Source organism: Cricetulus griseus, chromosome 2, assembly GCF_003668045.3.
Source record: "Cricetulus griseus strain 17A/GY chromosome 2, alternate assembly CriGri-PICRH-1.0, whole genome shotgun sequence".
NCBI lineage: Eukaryota > Metazoa > Chordata > Mammalia > Rodentia > Cricetidae > Cricetulus > Cricetulus griseus.
The window spans coordinates 178,249,128-178,268,135 of NC_048595.1; the positions used below are offsets into that span (position 1 = coordinate 178,249,128).

General features: G+C 48.7%; 1 protein-coding gene across 9 annotated transcripts in view; it reads left to right on the top strand.

Annotated features, from left to right (window-relative positions):
• The first annotated feature begins 746 nt into the window (after positions 1-746).
• Positions 747-19,008, top strand: part of Tcof1 (treacle ribosome biogenesis factor 1) — a 34,156-nt gene continuing 15,894 nt past the window's right edge. For 5 of the 9 annotated variants that reach the window (XR_004768327.1, XM_027402812.2, XM_027402814.2 and 2 more), the window contains exons 1-13: positions 748-939; positions 2,829-2,884; positions 5,374-5,516; positions 8,750-8,823; positions 9,488-9,674; positions 10,207-10,280; positions 13,032-13,256; positions 15,177-15,392; positions 15,535-15,756; positions 15,863-16,057; positions 16,188-16,361; positions 16,545-16,697; positions 16,790-16,963. Coding sequence is in view for 8 of the 9 variants with exons in the window: in XM_027402812.2 (XP_027258613.1) it covers positions 832-939; positions 2,829-2,884; positions 5,374-5,516; positions 8,750-8,823; positions 9,488-9,674; positions 10,207-10,280; positions 13,032-13,256; positions 15,177-15,392; positions 15,535-15,756; positions 15,863-16,057; positions 16,188-16,361; positions 16,545-16,697; positions 16,790-16,963 (2,001 nt within the window). In the remaining variant the exon portion in view is untranslated. Of the gene's footprint in view, positions 940-2,828; positions 2,885-5,373; positions 5,517-8,749; positions 8,824-9,487; positions 9,675-10,206; positions 10,281-13,031; positions 13,257-15,176; positions 15,393-15,534; positions 15,757-15,862; positions 16,058-16,187; positions 16,362-16,544; positions 16,698-16,789; positions 16,964-19,008 lie in introns of all 9 variants that reach the window. The other 4 variants (XM_035440127.1, XM_027402820.2, XM_035440128.1 and 1 more) reach the window with 2 other exon arrangements.

A 19,008-nucleotide genomic window follows, 5' to 3' on the forward strand; every position in this document is an offset into this window, starting at 1 on the left:
CCTGTCTTTGAATCTAAATGTATGTAAGTCTCTTTGGGTTAGGTGCCCCTCCTCCATGCTTCCATGGGCTCTGCCTTCTCTTGAACTGTAATTGTCAACTGTATCTCCAGCCTGGGTGATCTTTGAAGTCAACTGCTTGTTTTGTTTCTCGTTACATGTCCTCAGCCTAGCTGGGTGCTAACCTAACATATAGGGTTTGGGTAAGGATTTATGTAGTGATTCAACACACTAATGACAACTGATGCCTGGACCTAAATACTGTATGAAATAATGAGTAATTGGAAGCTGGGGCCAGTGATCAGAAAGTTCGAAGATGAATAAAGATGCCCTATCGTTAAGACCAGGTCAATAAAGCCCTTCAAGGGCAGTGGTGGCACACGCCTTTAATCCCAGCACTTGGGAGGCAGAGGCAGGCGGATCTCAGTGAATTCGAGGCCAGTCTGACCGACAAAGTGAGTTCCAGGACAGCTAGGGAACAACTAGGACTGTTACAGAGAGAGACCGTGTCTCGAAAAACCAAAAAAAAAAAAAAAAAAAAAAAAAAAAGTAAACCAGAATTAAGATGAAGGAGCCCTTTCCATCATGGCCGTCCCGAGGGCGGGTCGAAATCAGGCCACGCCTCCAAACCAATGGCAGAGATGATTAGCCTTCGTGGCTCCGCCCTCTCGGACGGTATGGCCCACTCCAGCTGCAAGACTACATTTCCCAGTGCGCCACACGGCTAGGTGACGCAAAGCCGGAAGTGAGGAGCATGAGGTCCTAGGGCACGAGGGAAGAGGCTGGCGGGGGGCTAGGGGGCGTGCACGTGAATAGGCTGGCCGGATCTCTGGCATGGCCGAGGCCAGGAAGCGGCGGGAGCTGCTTCCCCTCATCTACCATCACCTGCTGCAGGCTGGCTACGTCCGCGCGGCGAGGGAAGTGAAGGAACAGAGCGGCCAGGTAAGCGTCGGAGGGCCAAGTGCAAGACCTAGAGAGCAGTAGCCCGCGCCCCTCCCTGGAGACCCGGCCAGCGCGGGTCCGAGATGCGGGACCAGGGGTGCAGGAGGAGCATTAAGGTCTACTCTAACCCCTGCGACTTCCAGCCGCCTCCCGGGGTTCAGTTTCCTCGTCGGTGCAGTGGGCGGGCCGGAACCTCTGATCCGAGGCATGCAGCTTTGTAATTCCCGCCCCGGTTCCCGGTAGCCGCAGGTTTAAGTTTCCCTAGTTTCAGGCCACGTGGCTCTATGCAGTTTTCCTAGGGCACCCTGCTAGTCGCTGGTCTCGGGGTGGATTGTCATCATCCTTGTTTGGAACACGGAGAGGAAGGCCCCCTTAGTTGATGATCTGGAATGCAGGGCGTGCAGGCCCTTGACTGTCTTCGGTTATAACAAGACTCAAACTCATGGTGCAGTAATTCTTCCACTTGGCAACTTTTAGTTTGACCCTGGGGTGCAGATGACGAAATGGGGACCGCCAGTCTCAGGCCTCCCTGCTCATCTCACAAAAGTATCACAAGTGTTCTGTACGGTTAACATTGTATTAAGCTGTAGAATGGGAGATTTGAGATGTTAAAACATGGCTGGCAGAATCTGGGTGGGGAATACCCAGGACTGCTTCTCTGAGGGTGTAGTAGTTGGTTTGGAGAGCTCAAGGGAGATGGGTAGTTATAGGTGCTGATGCCCTGAAGTTGGAATGGAGCTTCTGAGTGTTCTAGCCTCCAGAAAGTTTGCTGTACCTGAAGTTTGAAATCCATGACTATGGAGTCTCCCAAAGAGATGGAGGCTGGAATGATCCATGGGTAATCTTCCCAGAAGAGCAGTGGTAATCACTGGTGAGATATATAATAACTGGTGGATATGTTGTGAACTCACGGCTAGCCTAGTCTGCATAATGGATTCAAGGCCAGCCCAGGGCTAAGTTGTGAGAACTTGTCTCAGAAACAAACGAACTCAAAACCGAAGGCTGCTGGGCTTTAGGATGTTATATGTGGTTTTCCTGACCTTCCTGGACCTTGATGCCCTAACAGATAGGGGAAGCAGGACATAGTGCCCATCATCATGGTTTGTGTGCCCAAGCAAGAGTACCTCTTCTCACAGAGCAGATACATAAAAATAAGCTTGTAGATTAGCCTGTCTAGATTGTGGCAGGTGCTGGCCACAGTGAGGGGAAGCAAGGAAGATATGGAATGTCAGACTCCAGTTACAGCTAAGGTGGTCAGAGAAGTCTTATGGCGAAGATGACATTGGAGTAGAGACTAGGAAGAAGTGGAGAGTTGAGCTGTGTGGTTGGCAAGAAGGAGAACAGTAACAGGAATGACAAAGCCCTGTTAGGAACTGGTGGTCCAACTTATTTATTATGACACTATGCCTGAGTTAGCGCAGAATCAAATTGACTAGATAGGGCCCTTCAGACTGACAGCAGCCCTTTCCATCTTATGTTTACTGAGCTGTAAAGAAGTATCCTGGAGTTTGCAGAGATAAGAGATGAGTTATCCAGTGAGTAGGAGCTCTTCCAGACTCTAGGCCAATCTGTTTGGGTGCTGGCTTGGTTTTTTTTTTTTTTTTTTTTTTTTTTTTTTCCCCTCTACGTGTGTCTCTTTTGACTCATTAGAGCACTTGGCTGTTCAGTCTTGATTTCTACACAGTGTATCCTCGGCCTAGGCCTGGTACCTGTTTTCCTCTGTTTTAACTGAAACCCTTGAACCAGCCAGGCAGTGATGGTGCATGCCTTTGATTTGTAATCCCAACACTCAGGAGGCAGAGGCAGGCAGATCTCTGAGTTAAAGGACAGCCTGGTCTACAGAGTAGACTGCGTACTTATTGGAGCTTTCTATTATTATTTCTCTACAGAAGAGTTTCCTGACTCAGCCCACCACCCTTCTGGACATCTATACACACTGGCAACAGTAAGTCTGGTGGAATGGAAGGGATAGAACAGGGTTACCATAACTGATCATCTTTGCCACAAGGTAATATACTAATGTGGTCTAAGATATGATCCAATAGCCCACTGTGGACACTTGTCACCTTCAAAAGGCAGGTTATATCATATATATGGGTAATCTCTGTGTGTAGCTTATCACAGGGGGAGACATTCTGAGTTGGAGCCCATCTGTTTTTGTTGTTGCTGTTTTGTTTTTGAGACAGGATCTCACTCTGTAGACCAAGCTGGCCTCCAGTTCTGGCACTAAAGGAGTGTCCGACCACACCCAGTGAAAGATGGATCTCTTAAGAATAAAAGCTTGAGCCAGGTGGTGGTAGCAGCCCACATCTTTAATCCTAGCACTCGGGAGGCAGAGGCAGATGGATCTCTTTGAGTTTGAGACCAGCCTGGTCTACAAGAGCTAGTTCCAGGACAGCCTCCAAAGCCACAGAGAAACTCTGTCTCGACCCCCCCCCCCAAAGAAAAAAAAGCTTGTGGTGGCACTGACCTTTAATCTCAAGGCAGAGGCAAGAGGATCTCTAGGTTCAAGGCCAACCTGGTCTACATAGTGAGATCCTGTCACAGAAAAGAATTGGAACAGATGGTTTCCTTTTTTTTTGTTTTGGATTGTTTGGTTTTTGGCTTTTTCGGTTTTGGGTTGTTTTTTTTTTTTTTTAAGAAGATTTTATTTATTATGTATATAACATTCTGCCTCCATGTATGCCTGAACACCAGAAGAGAGTACCAGATGTCATTACAAATGGTCATGAGCTACCATGTGGTTGCTGGGAATTGAACTCAGGTCCTCTGGAAGAGTATTCAGTACTCTTAACCTCCGAGCCATCTCTCCAGCCCCGGTTTCTGTTTTTTGAGACAGGGTTTCTCTGTGTAGTCCTGGCTGCCCTGGAACTCACTCTATAAACAAGGCTGGCCTCAAACTCAGAGATTGAGTTTCCTCCCGAATGCTGGGATTAAAGGCGTGTGCCACCACAGCCCAGCTGGTTTCTTCTTCCTTGTCACATTGTAATCAAAGAGGCTGGGGTGACTCGAAGGAGATGGTAGTAAGGACTAGTGAAGGCAGGAGCCTGGCCCTGGACATGAGTCTATCTGAGCTTCTGAAAAGTGGAGTTGATGGTGAATGTTCCGTTATGACAGCTCTGAAGACAGAGGATGCCAGGCTCTGGGGGAGAGCTAAGGTCACCCTCCTGTCCATACTTAATACTTCTCTGCTGCTTGGCAAGCATAGAGCACAGGCCCATGTCCTTGCTCTCTCTGTCCTGCCCAGGTGTGTGGGTGTTACTTACTATACTAACTTACCCAGCAAGCCATGTCTGAGCTGTCCCACACACTATTTACTGCCTCTGGCTCTTCTCTGTGGGTGAGAGGTACAGACTGGACCAAAGATCTCATCCACCAAGCCAGCCTAGACCAGCAGTTACCTATGAAGTCAAACCTAGAAATGAGTTGAATGACCTTGAGCAACTTTTGTGAGCTCCTAGATTATCTCCATTTGTGAAGTGAATATTATTATCTCATTGCGTTGTGAAGCTCAAACACGGTGGTCTGTTTAATAAAATCCTAGAACTGGCCAGTGGAAACCATGCCTCAGTACCCTCCTCAGATATTACTCTTGATAAAGCAGAGAACGACCAAGAAAAAGGGAAAGTCTCTTCTTATGAAACTCACATTCTGTTGGGAGGACGGGTGGAACAAACTGATACATGTAATAAGTGGCTTTCCTAGGAGAAGGGACCTTGGCAGCTTATCCCAAACTGTCAGCAGTGTCAAACCCAGCTGGAAAGAATGGGGCTTAGACAGTGACTTCCTGCAGGTGGGAGGGTAAGGTCAAAGTTCAGGGAACTAAGCTGTCTGAGTGAAGACTTGGACCTTACACACACAGACTATCTATATCTTATCTCTTGCCCCCTCCCCCCACCCCCATCCTGCTTCCTCCTTGACCCAGGCCAGTCCCTAATGGATTCTTTCTCCAGTTATATGTCAGGCACTGGGGAACTGTAGTGGGTTGCTGTCCTCCTCTCTGGGACCTGTTTGTGCAGTGAGGGGAACTCATTCAGAAAGCAGTTGGCAGGAGACAGAAAAGGAAATGAAACTGGGTGACAGGGCAGAGTGCTGTGGGGGAGGGCCATTAGCAGAGATTCTTTGCACCAAACTCAAGTTGGGGCGGGGGACGCAAGGACCCCAGCACAAGAGGAGGACCCAGTTCTGGGTGGTTCTGTACAGTGCCCTCTGGGCTGTCACCAGTCGCCTGATGGTTGTAAGCTTCTGCTATTCTGTAACATCCTTGACTGCTTGTGACACTGAGAATAGTACTTTAGGAAGTGGGTGAGGATTCAGAGCGCAGATAATTCCACACTGTGTTGGTGTCACTATTTAAACTCTAGTGTGTGTGCACATTACCTGTGAAGACTGAGTATCAGATGATGGATGTGTCCTGTCTCCCCTGTCCTACAGGACCTCAGAGCTCGGCCAGAAACAGAAGGCAAAGGATGATGCATCACTGCAAGCCAAGCAGTCCCGGGTGTCAGACCCCATTAGCAGCTCAGAGAGCTCAGAGGAGGAGGAAGAGGAGGCAGAAACCAAAACTGCCAAAGCCAGTAAGAGCCTTCCTTGCTGGGTGCTGTGTGGGGTTGGAGCCTGCCCCTGGGACAGCTGTGGGGTGGCAGTCTGCTCTACAGCAGTGTCCCCCTCTGAATCATCCTTTATCATAAGCCCAGAACAGGTGGGGCTTTTTCAGTGGGAGATCAGGGAGCCCTTCCTTTGGAGCAGATGTTGTGACCCCAAACTCTGAGGATCCCAGGGAAAATCATAAGACCCGGAAGGCTGGGTGTGGTGGTCCACACTTTTATTCTCAGCACAGACAAATGAATTTCTGAGTTTGAGGCCAGTCTGGTCTATGTGGTAAGTTCCAGTTCAGCAAGGACTATGCCCCTGTTTCAAGAAAAAAGAAAAAAGGAAAAGAAGGCCCACACATCTGTTCATTTCACTCCTCAAGGACTGTTTTTGATGCTCCTGCTAAAGAAAGGAAGGAGACCACATTTGTGCAAGTGTTGGGACCACTTCAGAAGGTGTTGACAGTTCCCACTTATGAGTGGCCTTGGGGCTGTTTAAAGAGTTGCTGGTAGTTTTAGTTACTGTTCTCTTGCTATGAAGAGACAATGTATTTAAAAGGAAACATTTAATTGTGGGGCTTGCTCACAGTTTCAGAGGGTTAACCCATGATCATCATGGTGGCTGGCAGGCACTGGAGCATTCCTTGAGAACTTTGTATCCTGGTCTGCAGACAAAGAGCCAAAGGCTGGGGTTGTTGTGGGCTTTTGAAACCCCAGACACATATCACCCCCCCCCCATGACACACCTCCAATAAGGCCACGCCTCCTTAGCCTGTATAAACAATCCACCAGCTAAGACCCAAACATTCAAATACATTCTCATTCAAACCTCACTGATCTTCTCCTTACTTTGGCAGTGTGTGGTAGGGCTGATAGCAGAGTGGTCTAGAGGCCCTTTGGTCTCTTCGCTCCTGGCAGCAGCTGTAACACCTCCAAGCATTTGCTGTGTCTCTTTGTCTTGAAGGCGTCATATTACTTATGTAGAAGACAGTTTCTTGGTTTCTTTTTTTCTTTCTTGGTTTTTCAAGACAGGGTTTCTCTGTATTGTTTTGGAGCCTGTCCTGGAACTCACTCTGTAGACCAGGCTGGCCTTGAACTCATAGAGATCCTCCTGACTCTGCCTCCTGGGTGCTGGGATTAAAGGCATGCGCCACCAACGCCTGGTCCAGTTTCTTGGTTTCTAACCAGGTTTTCTGATTATAAAAGAAATACAGGATTCATTATAAAATGTTCATTATAGAACATTTGAAAATTGCTTCAAGAGAAGGCAGGGGAGAAATTGCCCACATTCTTGCCACTTACAAATTCTACAATCCCGTCTTTCATTTATTTTTCTTGTGTATGCTGTGCCAGATGTTTGAGAGGATATTGGTTATATATTTTATATCTTAATCTTAAATCATAAATGCAAAACAGGCCCAGTTTGTATATAAAAAGCATACAGAAGAAAAGTGCAGGGGTTCCTGTTACTGTCCCCATCACATCCTACCCGTGTCTCTTGGTGGGCAGCTTATAAGCCTGCCCTGCTTCTTCCAGTCAAACAGGTGTCACCTGTGTGCATGTGGCAGACCCACATCCTGCTTCAAACAGAAATAGCAAATGTTTGTACTGACTATTTGATAGTAACCAATGTTTAAAGTAACTTTGATTTAGTTTTTGACAGTTTCATTCAATACATGTTGCTGATCATACCTGGCTCCCCCTGGGTTCTTCAGTATGTCCTCCCACCTTAGTGTCCTCTTTTCTTTTTCATGTTTGTGTTTCATTGTACTCAAGTTAGTGCTGCTGCCTACAGTGAGTTCCTGGGAATGACCTTGTCATATCCGTAAGACAGCATTGCACCAGCTCTTGCTTTCTTTCTACCTGCTCTTCTGGAATGTTCCCTGAGCCTTATAGACTTGATTTGTGTCCCATTTTGTAGTGAGAGCTCAGTAGACACTACTCTCAACTTTGACAAGTTATGGGTCCCTGCATTGCTACCCAATGCAGAAAGGTGAATACATATACAAGGGAGCAATTTCACATCAAAACAACAGTAGTGGGTCCTGTCCCATATGAGCCATCCCCCACCCCCCAGCCTACAATCTTCTTGAGCCAGTAATCGATTTTTAGAATTTTGGCGATGGACTTGTGATTGACTTTTACATTTTGGGTTTTTGTTGTTGTTGTTTTTCCTTAATTCTTCTTGAGACAAGGACTTGCTACGTAGCCCAGACTGGCTTCAAACTCAGGAACACCCTGCCTCGGCTTTCTGGGTACTAGCATTATAGGCATGTGCCATCACATCTGGCTTAATGTAAGAGTCCTCTTTGACGTGTTCATGGGTAAAATGACAGGATGTCAAGCTTTTTCTTCAAAACAGTGTGTGATGTGGAAGGGGAAAACAAGGCGGTGTGTGTGAACTAAGATTTGCCACAAGTTGATAGAAGTTACATCAGAGGCTGGAGCCAGGTGTTTTTAGTGTTCTTCTGTACTTCTGGATGTGTTGAAAACTTGGCACGAGTGTAGAACAAGGAACATTGAAGTGCCAGGAAAGAATTCAGTACTACTGGGTGGTGGTGGCACACGCCTTTAATGTCAGCACTCAGGAGGCAGAGGCAGGTGGATCTCTGTAAGCCAGAGCTGTTACACAGAGAAACCCTGTCTCAAAAGAAAAGAATTCAGTCCTGCTGTTCACTTCAACAACTGTCTTCTTTAATGATAGCTTCCACTAAATGCCAAGATCTAAAGTGACCATTCCCTAAAACCATCCATAGTCTGAATCTCAACATCTCCAGCTAGGCCCAGCTCATGGGTCAGCACCATTTCCACCAAGAAACTACTTGACTTCCACATAGCTCTCTCTGTTGCCTGGGACTAGCCACCTGATCACTGCCCTGCCTGCCAGTGACTAGGGACTAAGGGTTGGCACCCTATGCAAAGAGCGCTGGCCAGAGTCAGGGCATGTTTTGTAGTAGTGGTTGGTAGGAATGTAAGCCTGTCTTCCCTCTGGGGAACCTCTGAGTCTCGTGCCATGGAGCAGCTGGGAGTTGCTCAGGGATAGACATGGTAAGCAAGCTGATGCAGCACAGAGCTCTTGCTCATGATTCTGGGTTAGGCCTTGGGTCCTCACCCTAGCACCAAGCAGCCAGCACCAGTGCGACTGAGATGGGCTGAACTCTGCCCATCTTTCTCAGATGAGAAAAGCACACCTTGCTCACAGTGTTTGTGTTTTCCAGTCCCAAGACCGACATCTGTCAATTCCATAGCCACGGCTGCAGATTTGCCATCAAGCATGAAGGAAAAGGCCCAGGTGAGTTATTTCTGAGTTATTTATTACCCGTGGGAGTTATACCCAGTAGAGCATAGTCTCCTGTGTCAGAATAGGGTGGTAGGGCTCGGTCTGCATCTTCATCTGTCTGGCCTCAGGTGCCTTTTCTGTGAAATATAGAAGTTATACCTGTTACCTCAAGCCACGTGGCACATGGGCAGTTTTCTTCCTCTCCCTACACTCACCTGTTCACTGAGTAGCTCTTCTCCAGTACCTGGTGTGTTGTGGGCTCTGCTAGGCAGTGGAATGCCATCATAAATAAGATTTCTGTGCTTATGCACTCTACAGATTTTCTAAGTCAGAAAGTACTTAGACAATGTCTTTTGTCTATAATCTATAAACACAGTTGCAGGTACATAAATGATTATGTCACCTAAACTAGAGAACGTAGCAATAATATGTAAAAGTAATGATAAAGTAATGGTATCACAATGAACTATTGCTTACTGCAAAGCAGGAATGGTAATGCACTCAATGCCTGACAAAGATGTCTTCATTGTACGGACAAGGTGACAGACCAATTGGCTGTTACAGGCCGGAACTGACTGCCCTTAGACTAGGGAAGCAGGTAGGAAGTGGCCATGTGGGGGCTCTGTTTTTCATGTGTTCTGTCATGACATCTGCTCATCCCTCTCATACTCTGTAGGCGAAGACCAAGACAGCCAACAAGATGGTGAACTCTGTGCAGCAACCTGCATCAGGAAAAGCGGTGGTCCACCTGCTCTCTGGGAAGTCACCCAAGAAGTCAGCAGAGCCCTTGGCAAACACTGTCTTGGCCTCCGAAACTGAGGAGGAGGGCAGTGTCCCAGCCCTTGGAGCCACTGCCAAGCCTGGTGAGAGGCCCCCAGAGCCCGGGCCAGGGAGGTGGGCCTAAGCACTGCTATGCTATTTAAGACATTCTGAACACTGGTTTGTCTCTGACAGTCAGGGTCTTGCATAAAAACAGCCATTTCTCCCTTTCCTGACCTCCTGGGTCAGCTGCCCAACAAGACTTGGGCTTTTCAGAGGATGGCGTGTCCTGGCTCCTCTCTCGGGTGGGTTACAGGGACCACTATGGCCTGTCTCCATTTCTTATGCAGAATAGGTATTTGCCCAGCCTGTCCCCCATGCCCCAGCATGATAGTAAAGAGTGACTTGATTAACCATCAGGTGCTGCTTGCCTTAACAAGGCCTCAGAGGAGTGTGCAAAAATGGGTAGTGAGGCTCCCCACCCCAGCTGGGGAACTTTGGGTCAGAGCAGATACATAACCCTGTAAAGGTGAGAAAGAGTGCTCGGCACCTAGGTTTTTCTAGCAGCTGTCATGGGGGCACTGGGAAGGGAGGTGAATGTGGAAAGGGCACTCAATCCCATGTGTCCACCCTCAGGAGTGTTGTCAACGGGCCAAGCCAGCAGTTCCAGTGAAGACACCTCCAGCTCAAGTGATGAGACAGACGTAGAGGTAATGGCCACCTGTCCCTGGGCATGGCTATCTTCCAGCCTCTGACCCTCCCAGAAGCCTTGCTGGTGTTCGAACCCCAGGGGTCAGTTAGCAGCTCAGCAGCTGTGTCAGCAGCTGGAAAGGTTACAGTCAATGCTAGGGAGTCGTGGAATGAAGAACACGGTACAGCTCAGGGTGTGCTGAGCACGAGGGTCCAGTGTTACGAGAGGGAGACATCCTCCTGGGTGGTAGGCACGGAGTGCCGGGAGAGGAAAACACAGGAGCAGAGATCCTGAGTAGACATGGTCAGGGATGAGGCTACCTAGTGGACTCTGAGCTTAATGATGAATGTAGGTACTGGGCTAGGATTGGACAGGAACCTTGGTCTGCAGCCTCATCTCTGAATTTTGAGTGCTTGACACCAGACCTTAGAATGCAAAGTGAGCCAGGTAAGCAGAGTTCCTGCCTTCCGTCGGCACTGTTGGATATTTAACTGCAGTGGGAAAGGAAAACAGAAAGCCATAGCAGTCAGCCTGACACCCGGTGAGCAGATATGACAGAAGTCACAGCACCGGCTGGCAGAGACAGGCGGAGGGAGCTTGTGTTTCTGAAGCACATAGTTCCAAAATTTCTTGTGTTTCTTGTGAGGGGAATGTGGTGCAGATGAAGTTAGACAAGGCAGGGCCTTGATCCTCTGTCTGAGGTAGGCGTTAGGTAGGGTTATTTCTAGGGTCATTGAGGGGCTGTCACAGAGTTTTAAGCACAAAATGAGGTGGCCGAACTTCTCAAAGACTGCTGCTATGGCCTGGACTAGAAAAAAGTGTCAAGTAAAAGTAGTGAGGCCCACTGGAGGGCTGTCATAACAGTGACAAGGTGCCAGTGGCAACAACCAAGGTGTCCCATTAGAAATACGGTTAGCAGGTATTGCTAACCTACAGCCCTATGCAAAGCCATAAGCTTATATAAAACACAAGGGTGTTTTCATTTCAGCTGTTGGATCTTGGACATGAACTTTAAATTCCAATGTTGTATCCTAATATCAGAAGGTTATACAGATTAGAGGGAGGGCCAGCAGGAGCCAGGGATAGACTGATGACAGTGACTATGGTGCTGCCCCACCAAATGCAGTGACCCTGTGAAGGCTGAGCCATCCCCATCTATCCAAGATGTGGCCACAAGCTGCTCCTTACCTTCTCCCTTGCTGTTGAGCCCTGAGTCTAGTAAGACATAAGGATACCTCTGGATCCCCTCACTCCAGGCCTTGCTCCTGACAGTCCAGCACTAAAGTATACCACTTTGGTGGACCAGAAACCAGTGTGGCTCTCTGGCAGCAGTGAGATGTTTGGGAAGAACATGATACCAAAGGGTTGTGTTGGGCATGAGATACAGAAGTAGAGCAGGGGCTGACTGACCTACCAGCTACCGTAGGCATGTCAGAATTTGCAACACTAAGGAATTCCTAGGAAGAAACTCATGCCAGTACAGATACCAGGTGCCTGTCCCTGGATAAGCTACCACAGGCAGATGCTTTTTAGTTTGAGGGTCCCCTTTTTAGTTTGACCCTGTGGTGTGTCAATGGGCTGGGTGGCTGAGTTCTGCCCCAAAGGTATCCTATAAACCTTTGTGCTGCCCTTGAACACTCTGCCTTTTTGGGGAAAAGATGTAAGATTCTGCCTGCCTCTGGGAGATGGGAGAGAATGTGCCTTTAGGAAGGGGCTTGTATTGGTTACTTTTCATTGCTGAGAATGGTGTTCCCATAGGCTCATACATTTGAATGCTTAGTCACTAGGGAGTGGAACTTTTTGAAAGGATTATAAGGATTATAAGGATTAGGAGTTGTGCCCTTTGTTGGAGGAATTGTGTCACCACTAAGGATAGACTTTGAGGTTTCAACAATTTCAAAAACCTGTGTCAGACCCTATTTCTCTGCCTGTGGATCAGGATGTAGTTCTCAACTTCAACTACTTTTCCAGTACGATGCCTGCCTGCATGCTGCCATGCTCCCTTCCTTGATGATAATGGGCTAAACCTCTGTGTCTTAGGGTTTCTATTGCTGTGAAGAGGCACCATGACCACAGCAACTCTTACAAAGGAAACACATTTAATTGGGTTGGCTTACATTTTCAGAGATATAGTTCATTATCATTATGGTGTGACAAGGTGGTGTGCAGGCATATGTGATGCTGGAGAAGTAGCTGAGTGTCCTGCATCTTGACTTGTAGGCAACAGGAAGTAGTCTATGATACTGGACATGGCCTGAGCATATATGAGACCTCAAAGCCTGCCTCCACAGTGCCTACTCCAACAAAGCCACCCCTCCTAATAATGCCACTCCCTATGGGCTTATAGAGGCCAATTACATCCAAACTACCACACTCTGCAACTGTAAGCAAGCCCCCAATGAAATGCTTTCTCTTACAAGTGTTGCCTTGGACATGGTGTCTCTTCACAGCAATAGAACAGTGACTAAGACACCAAGGCAAATTATAAGAATTTGATTGGATTTAGGGTCCATCATGGTGGAACAAAGGCATAGCAGCAGAACAGCTGGGAGCTCATATTTTGATTCACAAGCAGGAGGCACACAAGTCTTTTGAAACCTCTAAGCCTACCCTGATCCTTCTCAAAGAGTTATTGCAATTGGGAACCAAGTATTCAAACAAGAGCCTAAGAGGGGGAGCGTTCTCATTCACATTGCCACAGAGCTTGACACCCCTTTGACAGCAAAAGGGAAATGGTTCTTCATTTGCTACTTCTGTTTCCTGCTTCTAGGTGAAAGTTTCAGTAAAACCAGCCCAGGCCAAAGTTTCCCCAGCCCCTGCCAAGGAGCCTCCTGCAAGGACAGCCCCATGCCCTACCAAGTCAGGGAGTGGGATGCCCCGGCTCCAAGAAGGTACACCAGCCGCTCCAGGGAGGACTGCACATGCAGAAGAGTCTGAGAGCAGTGAAGAGGACTCTGAGAGTGAGGATGAGCCTCCTGCTGGGATGCCTAGCCAGGTGAGCTCAGGGAGGGCTGTCCTTTGGCCCACTGCCTAGGGCTCCTGATGCTGGTCCCTGCAGTGTAAGAAAGACCCATTCTAGAGTTCATGGAGAGGCAGAAGAGTGGGGGCAATTGAAAAACAATGGCAGCTGGTCAGGGGGCTTCAGTACTGTAGAAATGGCCCTTTGGACCCACACTGCACCCAGAATGGCTAATCCCTGGGAGCAGGTCATACACTCTGGTGATTACATTATTTGCCTTGGTTTCCATAGTGACAGGTATACTACTGCCCTCAGCATAGCTGGCCTTGCTAGGAAAAGACCTGTGGTTTTCTTCATTTTGAGTTTCTCCCTGTAGTCTGGGCTACCCTCTAACTCATACTCTTACTGCCTTGGCCTTCCAAATTCCAGGGTTACTCCCATGAACTATGTCATGCTGTCTTCAGTTACTTTTCCATTGCCGTGAAGAGACACCATTACAAAAGCAACTTTATAAAAGAGAAAATTGAATTGGGTGCTTATAGTTCCAGGGGGATAGAGTCCATGACTATCGTGTGAGAGAGCAGGGTGGCAGGCAGGCATGGAGCTGGAGCAGCAGCTGAAAGCTTACATCTGATCCACCAGTGGCGAGAAAGCTAACTGGGAATGGCATGGGCTTTTGAAACCTCAAATCATGGTGACTCAGCTTCTTGAGCAAGGCCACACCTTCTAATCCTTCCAAACAGTTCCATCAGTGGGGGACCAAGTATTCAAACATATGAGCCTGTGGAGGCCTTTCTCATTCAAACCACCACTAGTGCCCTGGTGAGTCTTGAGAATTTTTAAGTTCTTGGTTCTTTCTTTAGCTTTTCTAGCCAAACCAGACCCTGAGCAGTAAAATGCTAGAGGGAATCTATTCTGTTCCTGTTTGGACGTCTTTCCCATGAAGTATAGTTCAGCTAGCAATCTCATAGCCCTGGGACAAGCAAAAAGGGCTTTAAAAAAAAAAAAAAAAAAAAGCCTTTAGAGTTAGAGCAAGGAGGAGCAAGTGAGGGCAGTGCATATCCAGGACTGGGGGTGGGGGAAACTTGCACGGCAATTACTAAGATGGTAAAGAAGAGGTGTTGACAACATGATGTGGCCAAGGAGGGATCCGGAAGGAGATATGTGGAAGGGGGCAGGGGGCATAGTTGGCTATTGAGGCTCTGAGGTAAGTTACAGGTCTACGGACCCTGCCTACTCGGGGCTGCAATGTCAGCGTTGGTTCTCATCTGTAGAGACAAGCTAAAAGCAGCTTTTAAGCCACTTATTTTCTAGGAAATTTAAGACTGGGAGGACAAGACTTTTATGAGAAGACAAGGCCTGTGGCCACCCTGCAAACCCTAGTAGCAATAGTGAGCCCTTGCTGAGTACAGCAGGGAGGGTAGATGAAAAGAGGACTAGTGTGGGAACAGAATCAAGGAACTGAAGACAGGCATTCTGGGGTCCCATTGGCTGTCTACCACAGGAAGCCCAGAGGAGCTTTACTTCTCCGTATTCAGGCTGTCCCTCACCAACTACCTCTATAATCCTTCTCTGTCTGACCCCTGCCAGCTGTTTAATGAGCTGGCCAGACTCAGAGGCCTATGCCTGTACTACAGAGCCAGCTAGGTATTTAACCACTTCTGTGCTGGGGCTGTCCATGGCCACTCACACTGATGTCACTGGAAGCTAAGGATGTGGTGGCAAGGTGAAATGGTTAAGGTCTCTGATGCTAAAAGATATGGAGCTGGTTGGTGCCAAGGAACCAACTAGGATCAGTGAAGATCCTAGCTTCACTGTGACAGTGGCAAGACAGCTAGGTAGCTAGGATCAGTGAATAAGAGAAGGGAACTGCTGTCTCGAGAGCCACTGGGCTTTTCCCTAATGGCATCACCAGAGGGATTTAGAAGAATGAATTGTTCTTTCTCTTTTCACCAGGTAAAGGCCCCTGGAAAAGTTCTTCATGGCAGAGCTGCCTCGGTTTCTGCCAAGGAGGTTTCTGGAAAAGGGCCCACCTCAGCACCACCAGAGAAGACTAGGCCGATAGTCACCCCAGCCAAGGCAGGAAAGCCCGAGAAGGAGACAGAGAGCAGCAGCGAGGACAGTTCCGACAGTGAGGATGAAGAGCCAGTTGCTGTGATGACCACTCCTCAGGTGAACCTGGGGAGGGAGTGTCACAGCCTAGACCTAGAAGGCTGCTGTCGTCTCAGCTGGTCCCAGATAATGCTTTCTGCTCTGTCAGAACTTTGCACACATCTATGTCCCTTCTGATTCACTCCTTGCTTTCTCATACCAGGTGAGGCCTTCCGGGAAGAACCCTCAGGTCAAAAGTACCTCAACCCCTGCCAAGGGGTCCTCCCAGAAAGGGGCTCCTCCAGTCACCTCTGGGAAGGCAGGCCCTGCAGCAGCTCAGGCCCAGGCAGGGAAGCCGGAGGAATCGGACAGCAGCAGTGAGGGGTCAGAGAGCGACAGTGGCAAGACGCCCGCAGCTGTGACCCTAAGCACAAGTTCTGCCCAGGTGAGACCAGGAGTCTTGTGCCCTGTCTAGAAAGGCCTGCGTGCTATGATCCTGGCTCTTCAGAGCCAGAGCATCTTCCCCTGATGTTGCCATTTGTCACTCACAGGTGAAACCTTTGGGGAAAAGCCAGCAGGTCAGACCTGCTTCCACTGTAAGCCTGGGGCCCTCGGGAAAAGGCGCCCGCCCACCCTGCCCTGGGAAGACAGGGTCAGCAGTTCTCGGAGTCCAAATGGGAAAGGTAGAAGAGGACTCAGAGAGCAGCAGTGAGGACTCTGACGACGGGGCTGTGACCCCAGCCAAGGTAAGCCTTGGGAGCCTACATGGCCTGCCAGCCCTAGACCCTTCACTCAGGTTCTGCTGTCTGGGTCTCTAATGCTACATGTGTGTGTTCTTCCTGAGGCTCTCTGCTCCTCTCATGTGTCTCATTCCAGGCAAAAGCCTTGGGGAAAAGGGCTACCCCTGCACTCCCTCAGAAGGCAGGGCCTGTGGCTGCCCAGGTCAAGATTGAAAGGCGCAAAGAAGACTCAGAGAGCAGTGAGGAGTCCAGTGAAGAGTCGACTGATAGCGAAGAGGAGGCAGCCCCAGCAGCTTCTGCTCCAGCTCAGGTGGGGACCAGAGAAGAGAGGGCGGGCGCTTGGCTGGCCTGGTACCGCCCTAATCGATACCCATCCTTTTAAGAATTCTCTGGGTCTGGTTGATAGGGAGGCCAGTAGGCGCTGCATCCCAAAACAAATGTGGCCTGGAAATCAAGGGGTCTCCTTTAGCCTTCGCCTGTATTTTGTCCACAGGCCAAACCAGATCTGGAAAAGCAGACAAAAGCTTCCCCTAGGAAAGGCACCCCAGCCACCCCTGCATCTGCCATGGTCTCCTCTATGCGAGTGAGCACCGCACCCTCTAGTGAGGAGGGGTCAGGAGCTGCTCCTGGCACTACAAGGGTGCAGGTGAGGCCCACATTTGCCCAGGTGGCTCACTGCTGTCCCCCATGGGGTGTTGCAGGCCCCTGTGAAACCCTTTGATCCCCTTGTCATTCTAGGGGAAGTCTGTGGGGAAGGGCCTCCAAGGGAAAGGTGACTTGGGACAAGGGATGGCCCCAGTGCACCCTGAGAGGCCGGGGCCTACAGTTGCCCATGTCAGGATTACAGCTCAGGAAGACTCAGAGGACAGCGAGGAGGAATCCAGCAGTGAGGAAGATGAGACCTCAGCACAGGTGAGGTAGGGAGGAGCCACCCTGGACCACGACTGAGGATGGCTCAGAATCCTGGGGCTCAGACTCAACTGGGCCTCAAGTTCCCCTGCCTTCTGTTTCCTGAGCCCCTTGGCTCTAGGTTCCCACAGATTTGGATGTGTCCCATGCACTCTGTCCACTGCTGTTCTGGGCAGGAGTTTTGTGGCTTTGGCCTTGAGCAAGGTCCCACCTGGACAGGGTGTGGTCACGTGCACACTATTCCAACAGAATAAGGTGGGGCTGCTTTGTCAAGTTTTGCAGTAGGGTTAGCCAAACATGGTACCTCAGATAGAGGAATGTCATATTAGTGAGGAACTGAAAGTCACCTGGTGAAATAAAGAGGGGAAACTCTTTAGGCAAGAAGCAGTCTGCACAAAAGCAAAGAAAGTTGGCTTTTGTAGCACCAGAAGCAGGGTAAGTGGCAGAGGCTGGGAGGAAGCTACCTGATTTCAGGTTCAGCTGTACATCTGATGAATGGTGCTATTCCTGGGGCTTTAGCTACACTCCTATCGGAAATCTACCCTTGTGGGTGTGGGTAGGACATCAACTGCCCAGCTACTGCCCAGGCACCTGCCTTATTGGCAGTGGGCTAGGCTGCTGGTGGCAGAATTGAGAGCCATGCTATCTGGCCCATGAAAAGAAGAAATGAAAATGACCTTGTCACAGTCTGCGCTGTGGGGACCTTCCTTAAGTACTGACTCTATTATACACATGAGGGGCACTAAGGGGCTGGAGCTACTTGGACACTGACCGGATGATATCTGAATAAGTCAGGGCCTGAAGTGCTGCTACCCTTTCACACTAGTTTGGGGTTGCCGGCAAAGTCTTTGTCAGATGTCTCACACTGACTGAGACCATAGCTTAGTGGTAGAGTGCTTGCCTTCCGTGCACAAAGCCCTGGTTTCCATTCCCAGCACTGCGCTTACTCTGGATCCTGTAGATTTGTGCAAGCTGGACACCCTAACAGATATTTTGGGAATTCTGTAGATAATAGCTAGATTAGCACAATTATCATCTGGAGAGATGTTGCTTTTGCAGAAGACCTGGGTTTAGGTCCCACATGGTGGCTCACAACCATCTGATACTCCTACTCTTCTGACCTCCACCAGCTTCAGGTATGAAGGTGACACATAGACATGCACTGGCAAAGTCTCATCCATATTTAAAAAAAACTTTAAAAGGAAAAAGGATGCAGTTAAACAGAAAAGCCGGAAACAATGTTTCTGTCTTGTTCTGTTGCCTCCTACTCAGTTTATACTTTATGGGCTGAGGTGGATGCTAGAGCCCCAGCTCCCTCCTTAAGTTTACTGTTTATACAGTACTCAACTTCCATTCTATTAAGTAGAGTTTAATGACATGACGGCTAGCTAAAAGGGAACCTAAAAACCAGATTTGTCTGAGTAGGATTATACCTACTGGCTGTACAGTGTGAAATGTGATTGTTTGTTAGTGACAGGTACTGTGTTAGACATACAATCTTTATTTTTGTAGATACTTCGTAGATGTAGTTTATTATACTCCTTTTATAGAGGTGAAAGTGGGGCCCAGTAAAATTAAGTGACTTTTCTTTTGTTTTTTTGTTTGTTTGTTTGTTTGTTTGTTTTTGTTTTGTTTTTGTAGACAGTGTTAGGACTAAAGAATAAATGGGCTGGTACTACAGGTGGCAGATCCCTGGTTTTGTTCTACAACCTGGAGGATCATGGTCCCTGGGGCGGATGGGGAAACAGAGACCTGTAGATGTGATTCATTTTGAAAGTTTTATTGAAGGGGAGGTAAGAAAATAAGGTAAAGAGACAGAGACAGAACAGAAGAGAAGAGGGAGACAGGCAAAGTCCTGTCTTCCCCAGGGAAACAGCAGGAAAAGAGAGAGAGCATAAGTAGGCTGGACTCTTTCTTTTAAAGGGGTCCTTTGCATCTGCATTCAGTCTACGTAGCAATGGAACCATGGACTGACCAGGGTACTGCCTGAGTGCATTCTGCAGGGTGACAGAGGCAGGCCAGCATAATGTCTGAATCCTTACAGACAG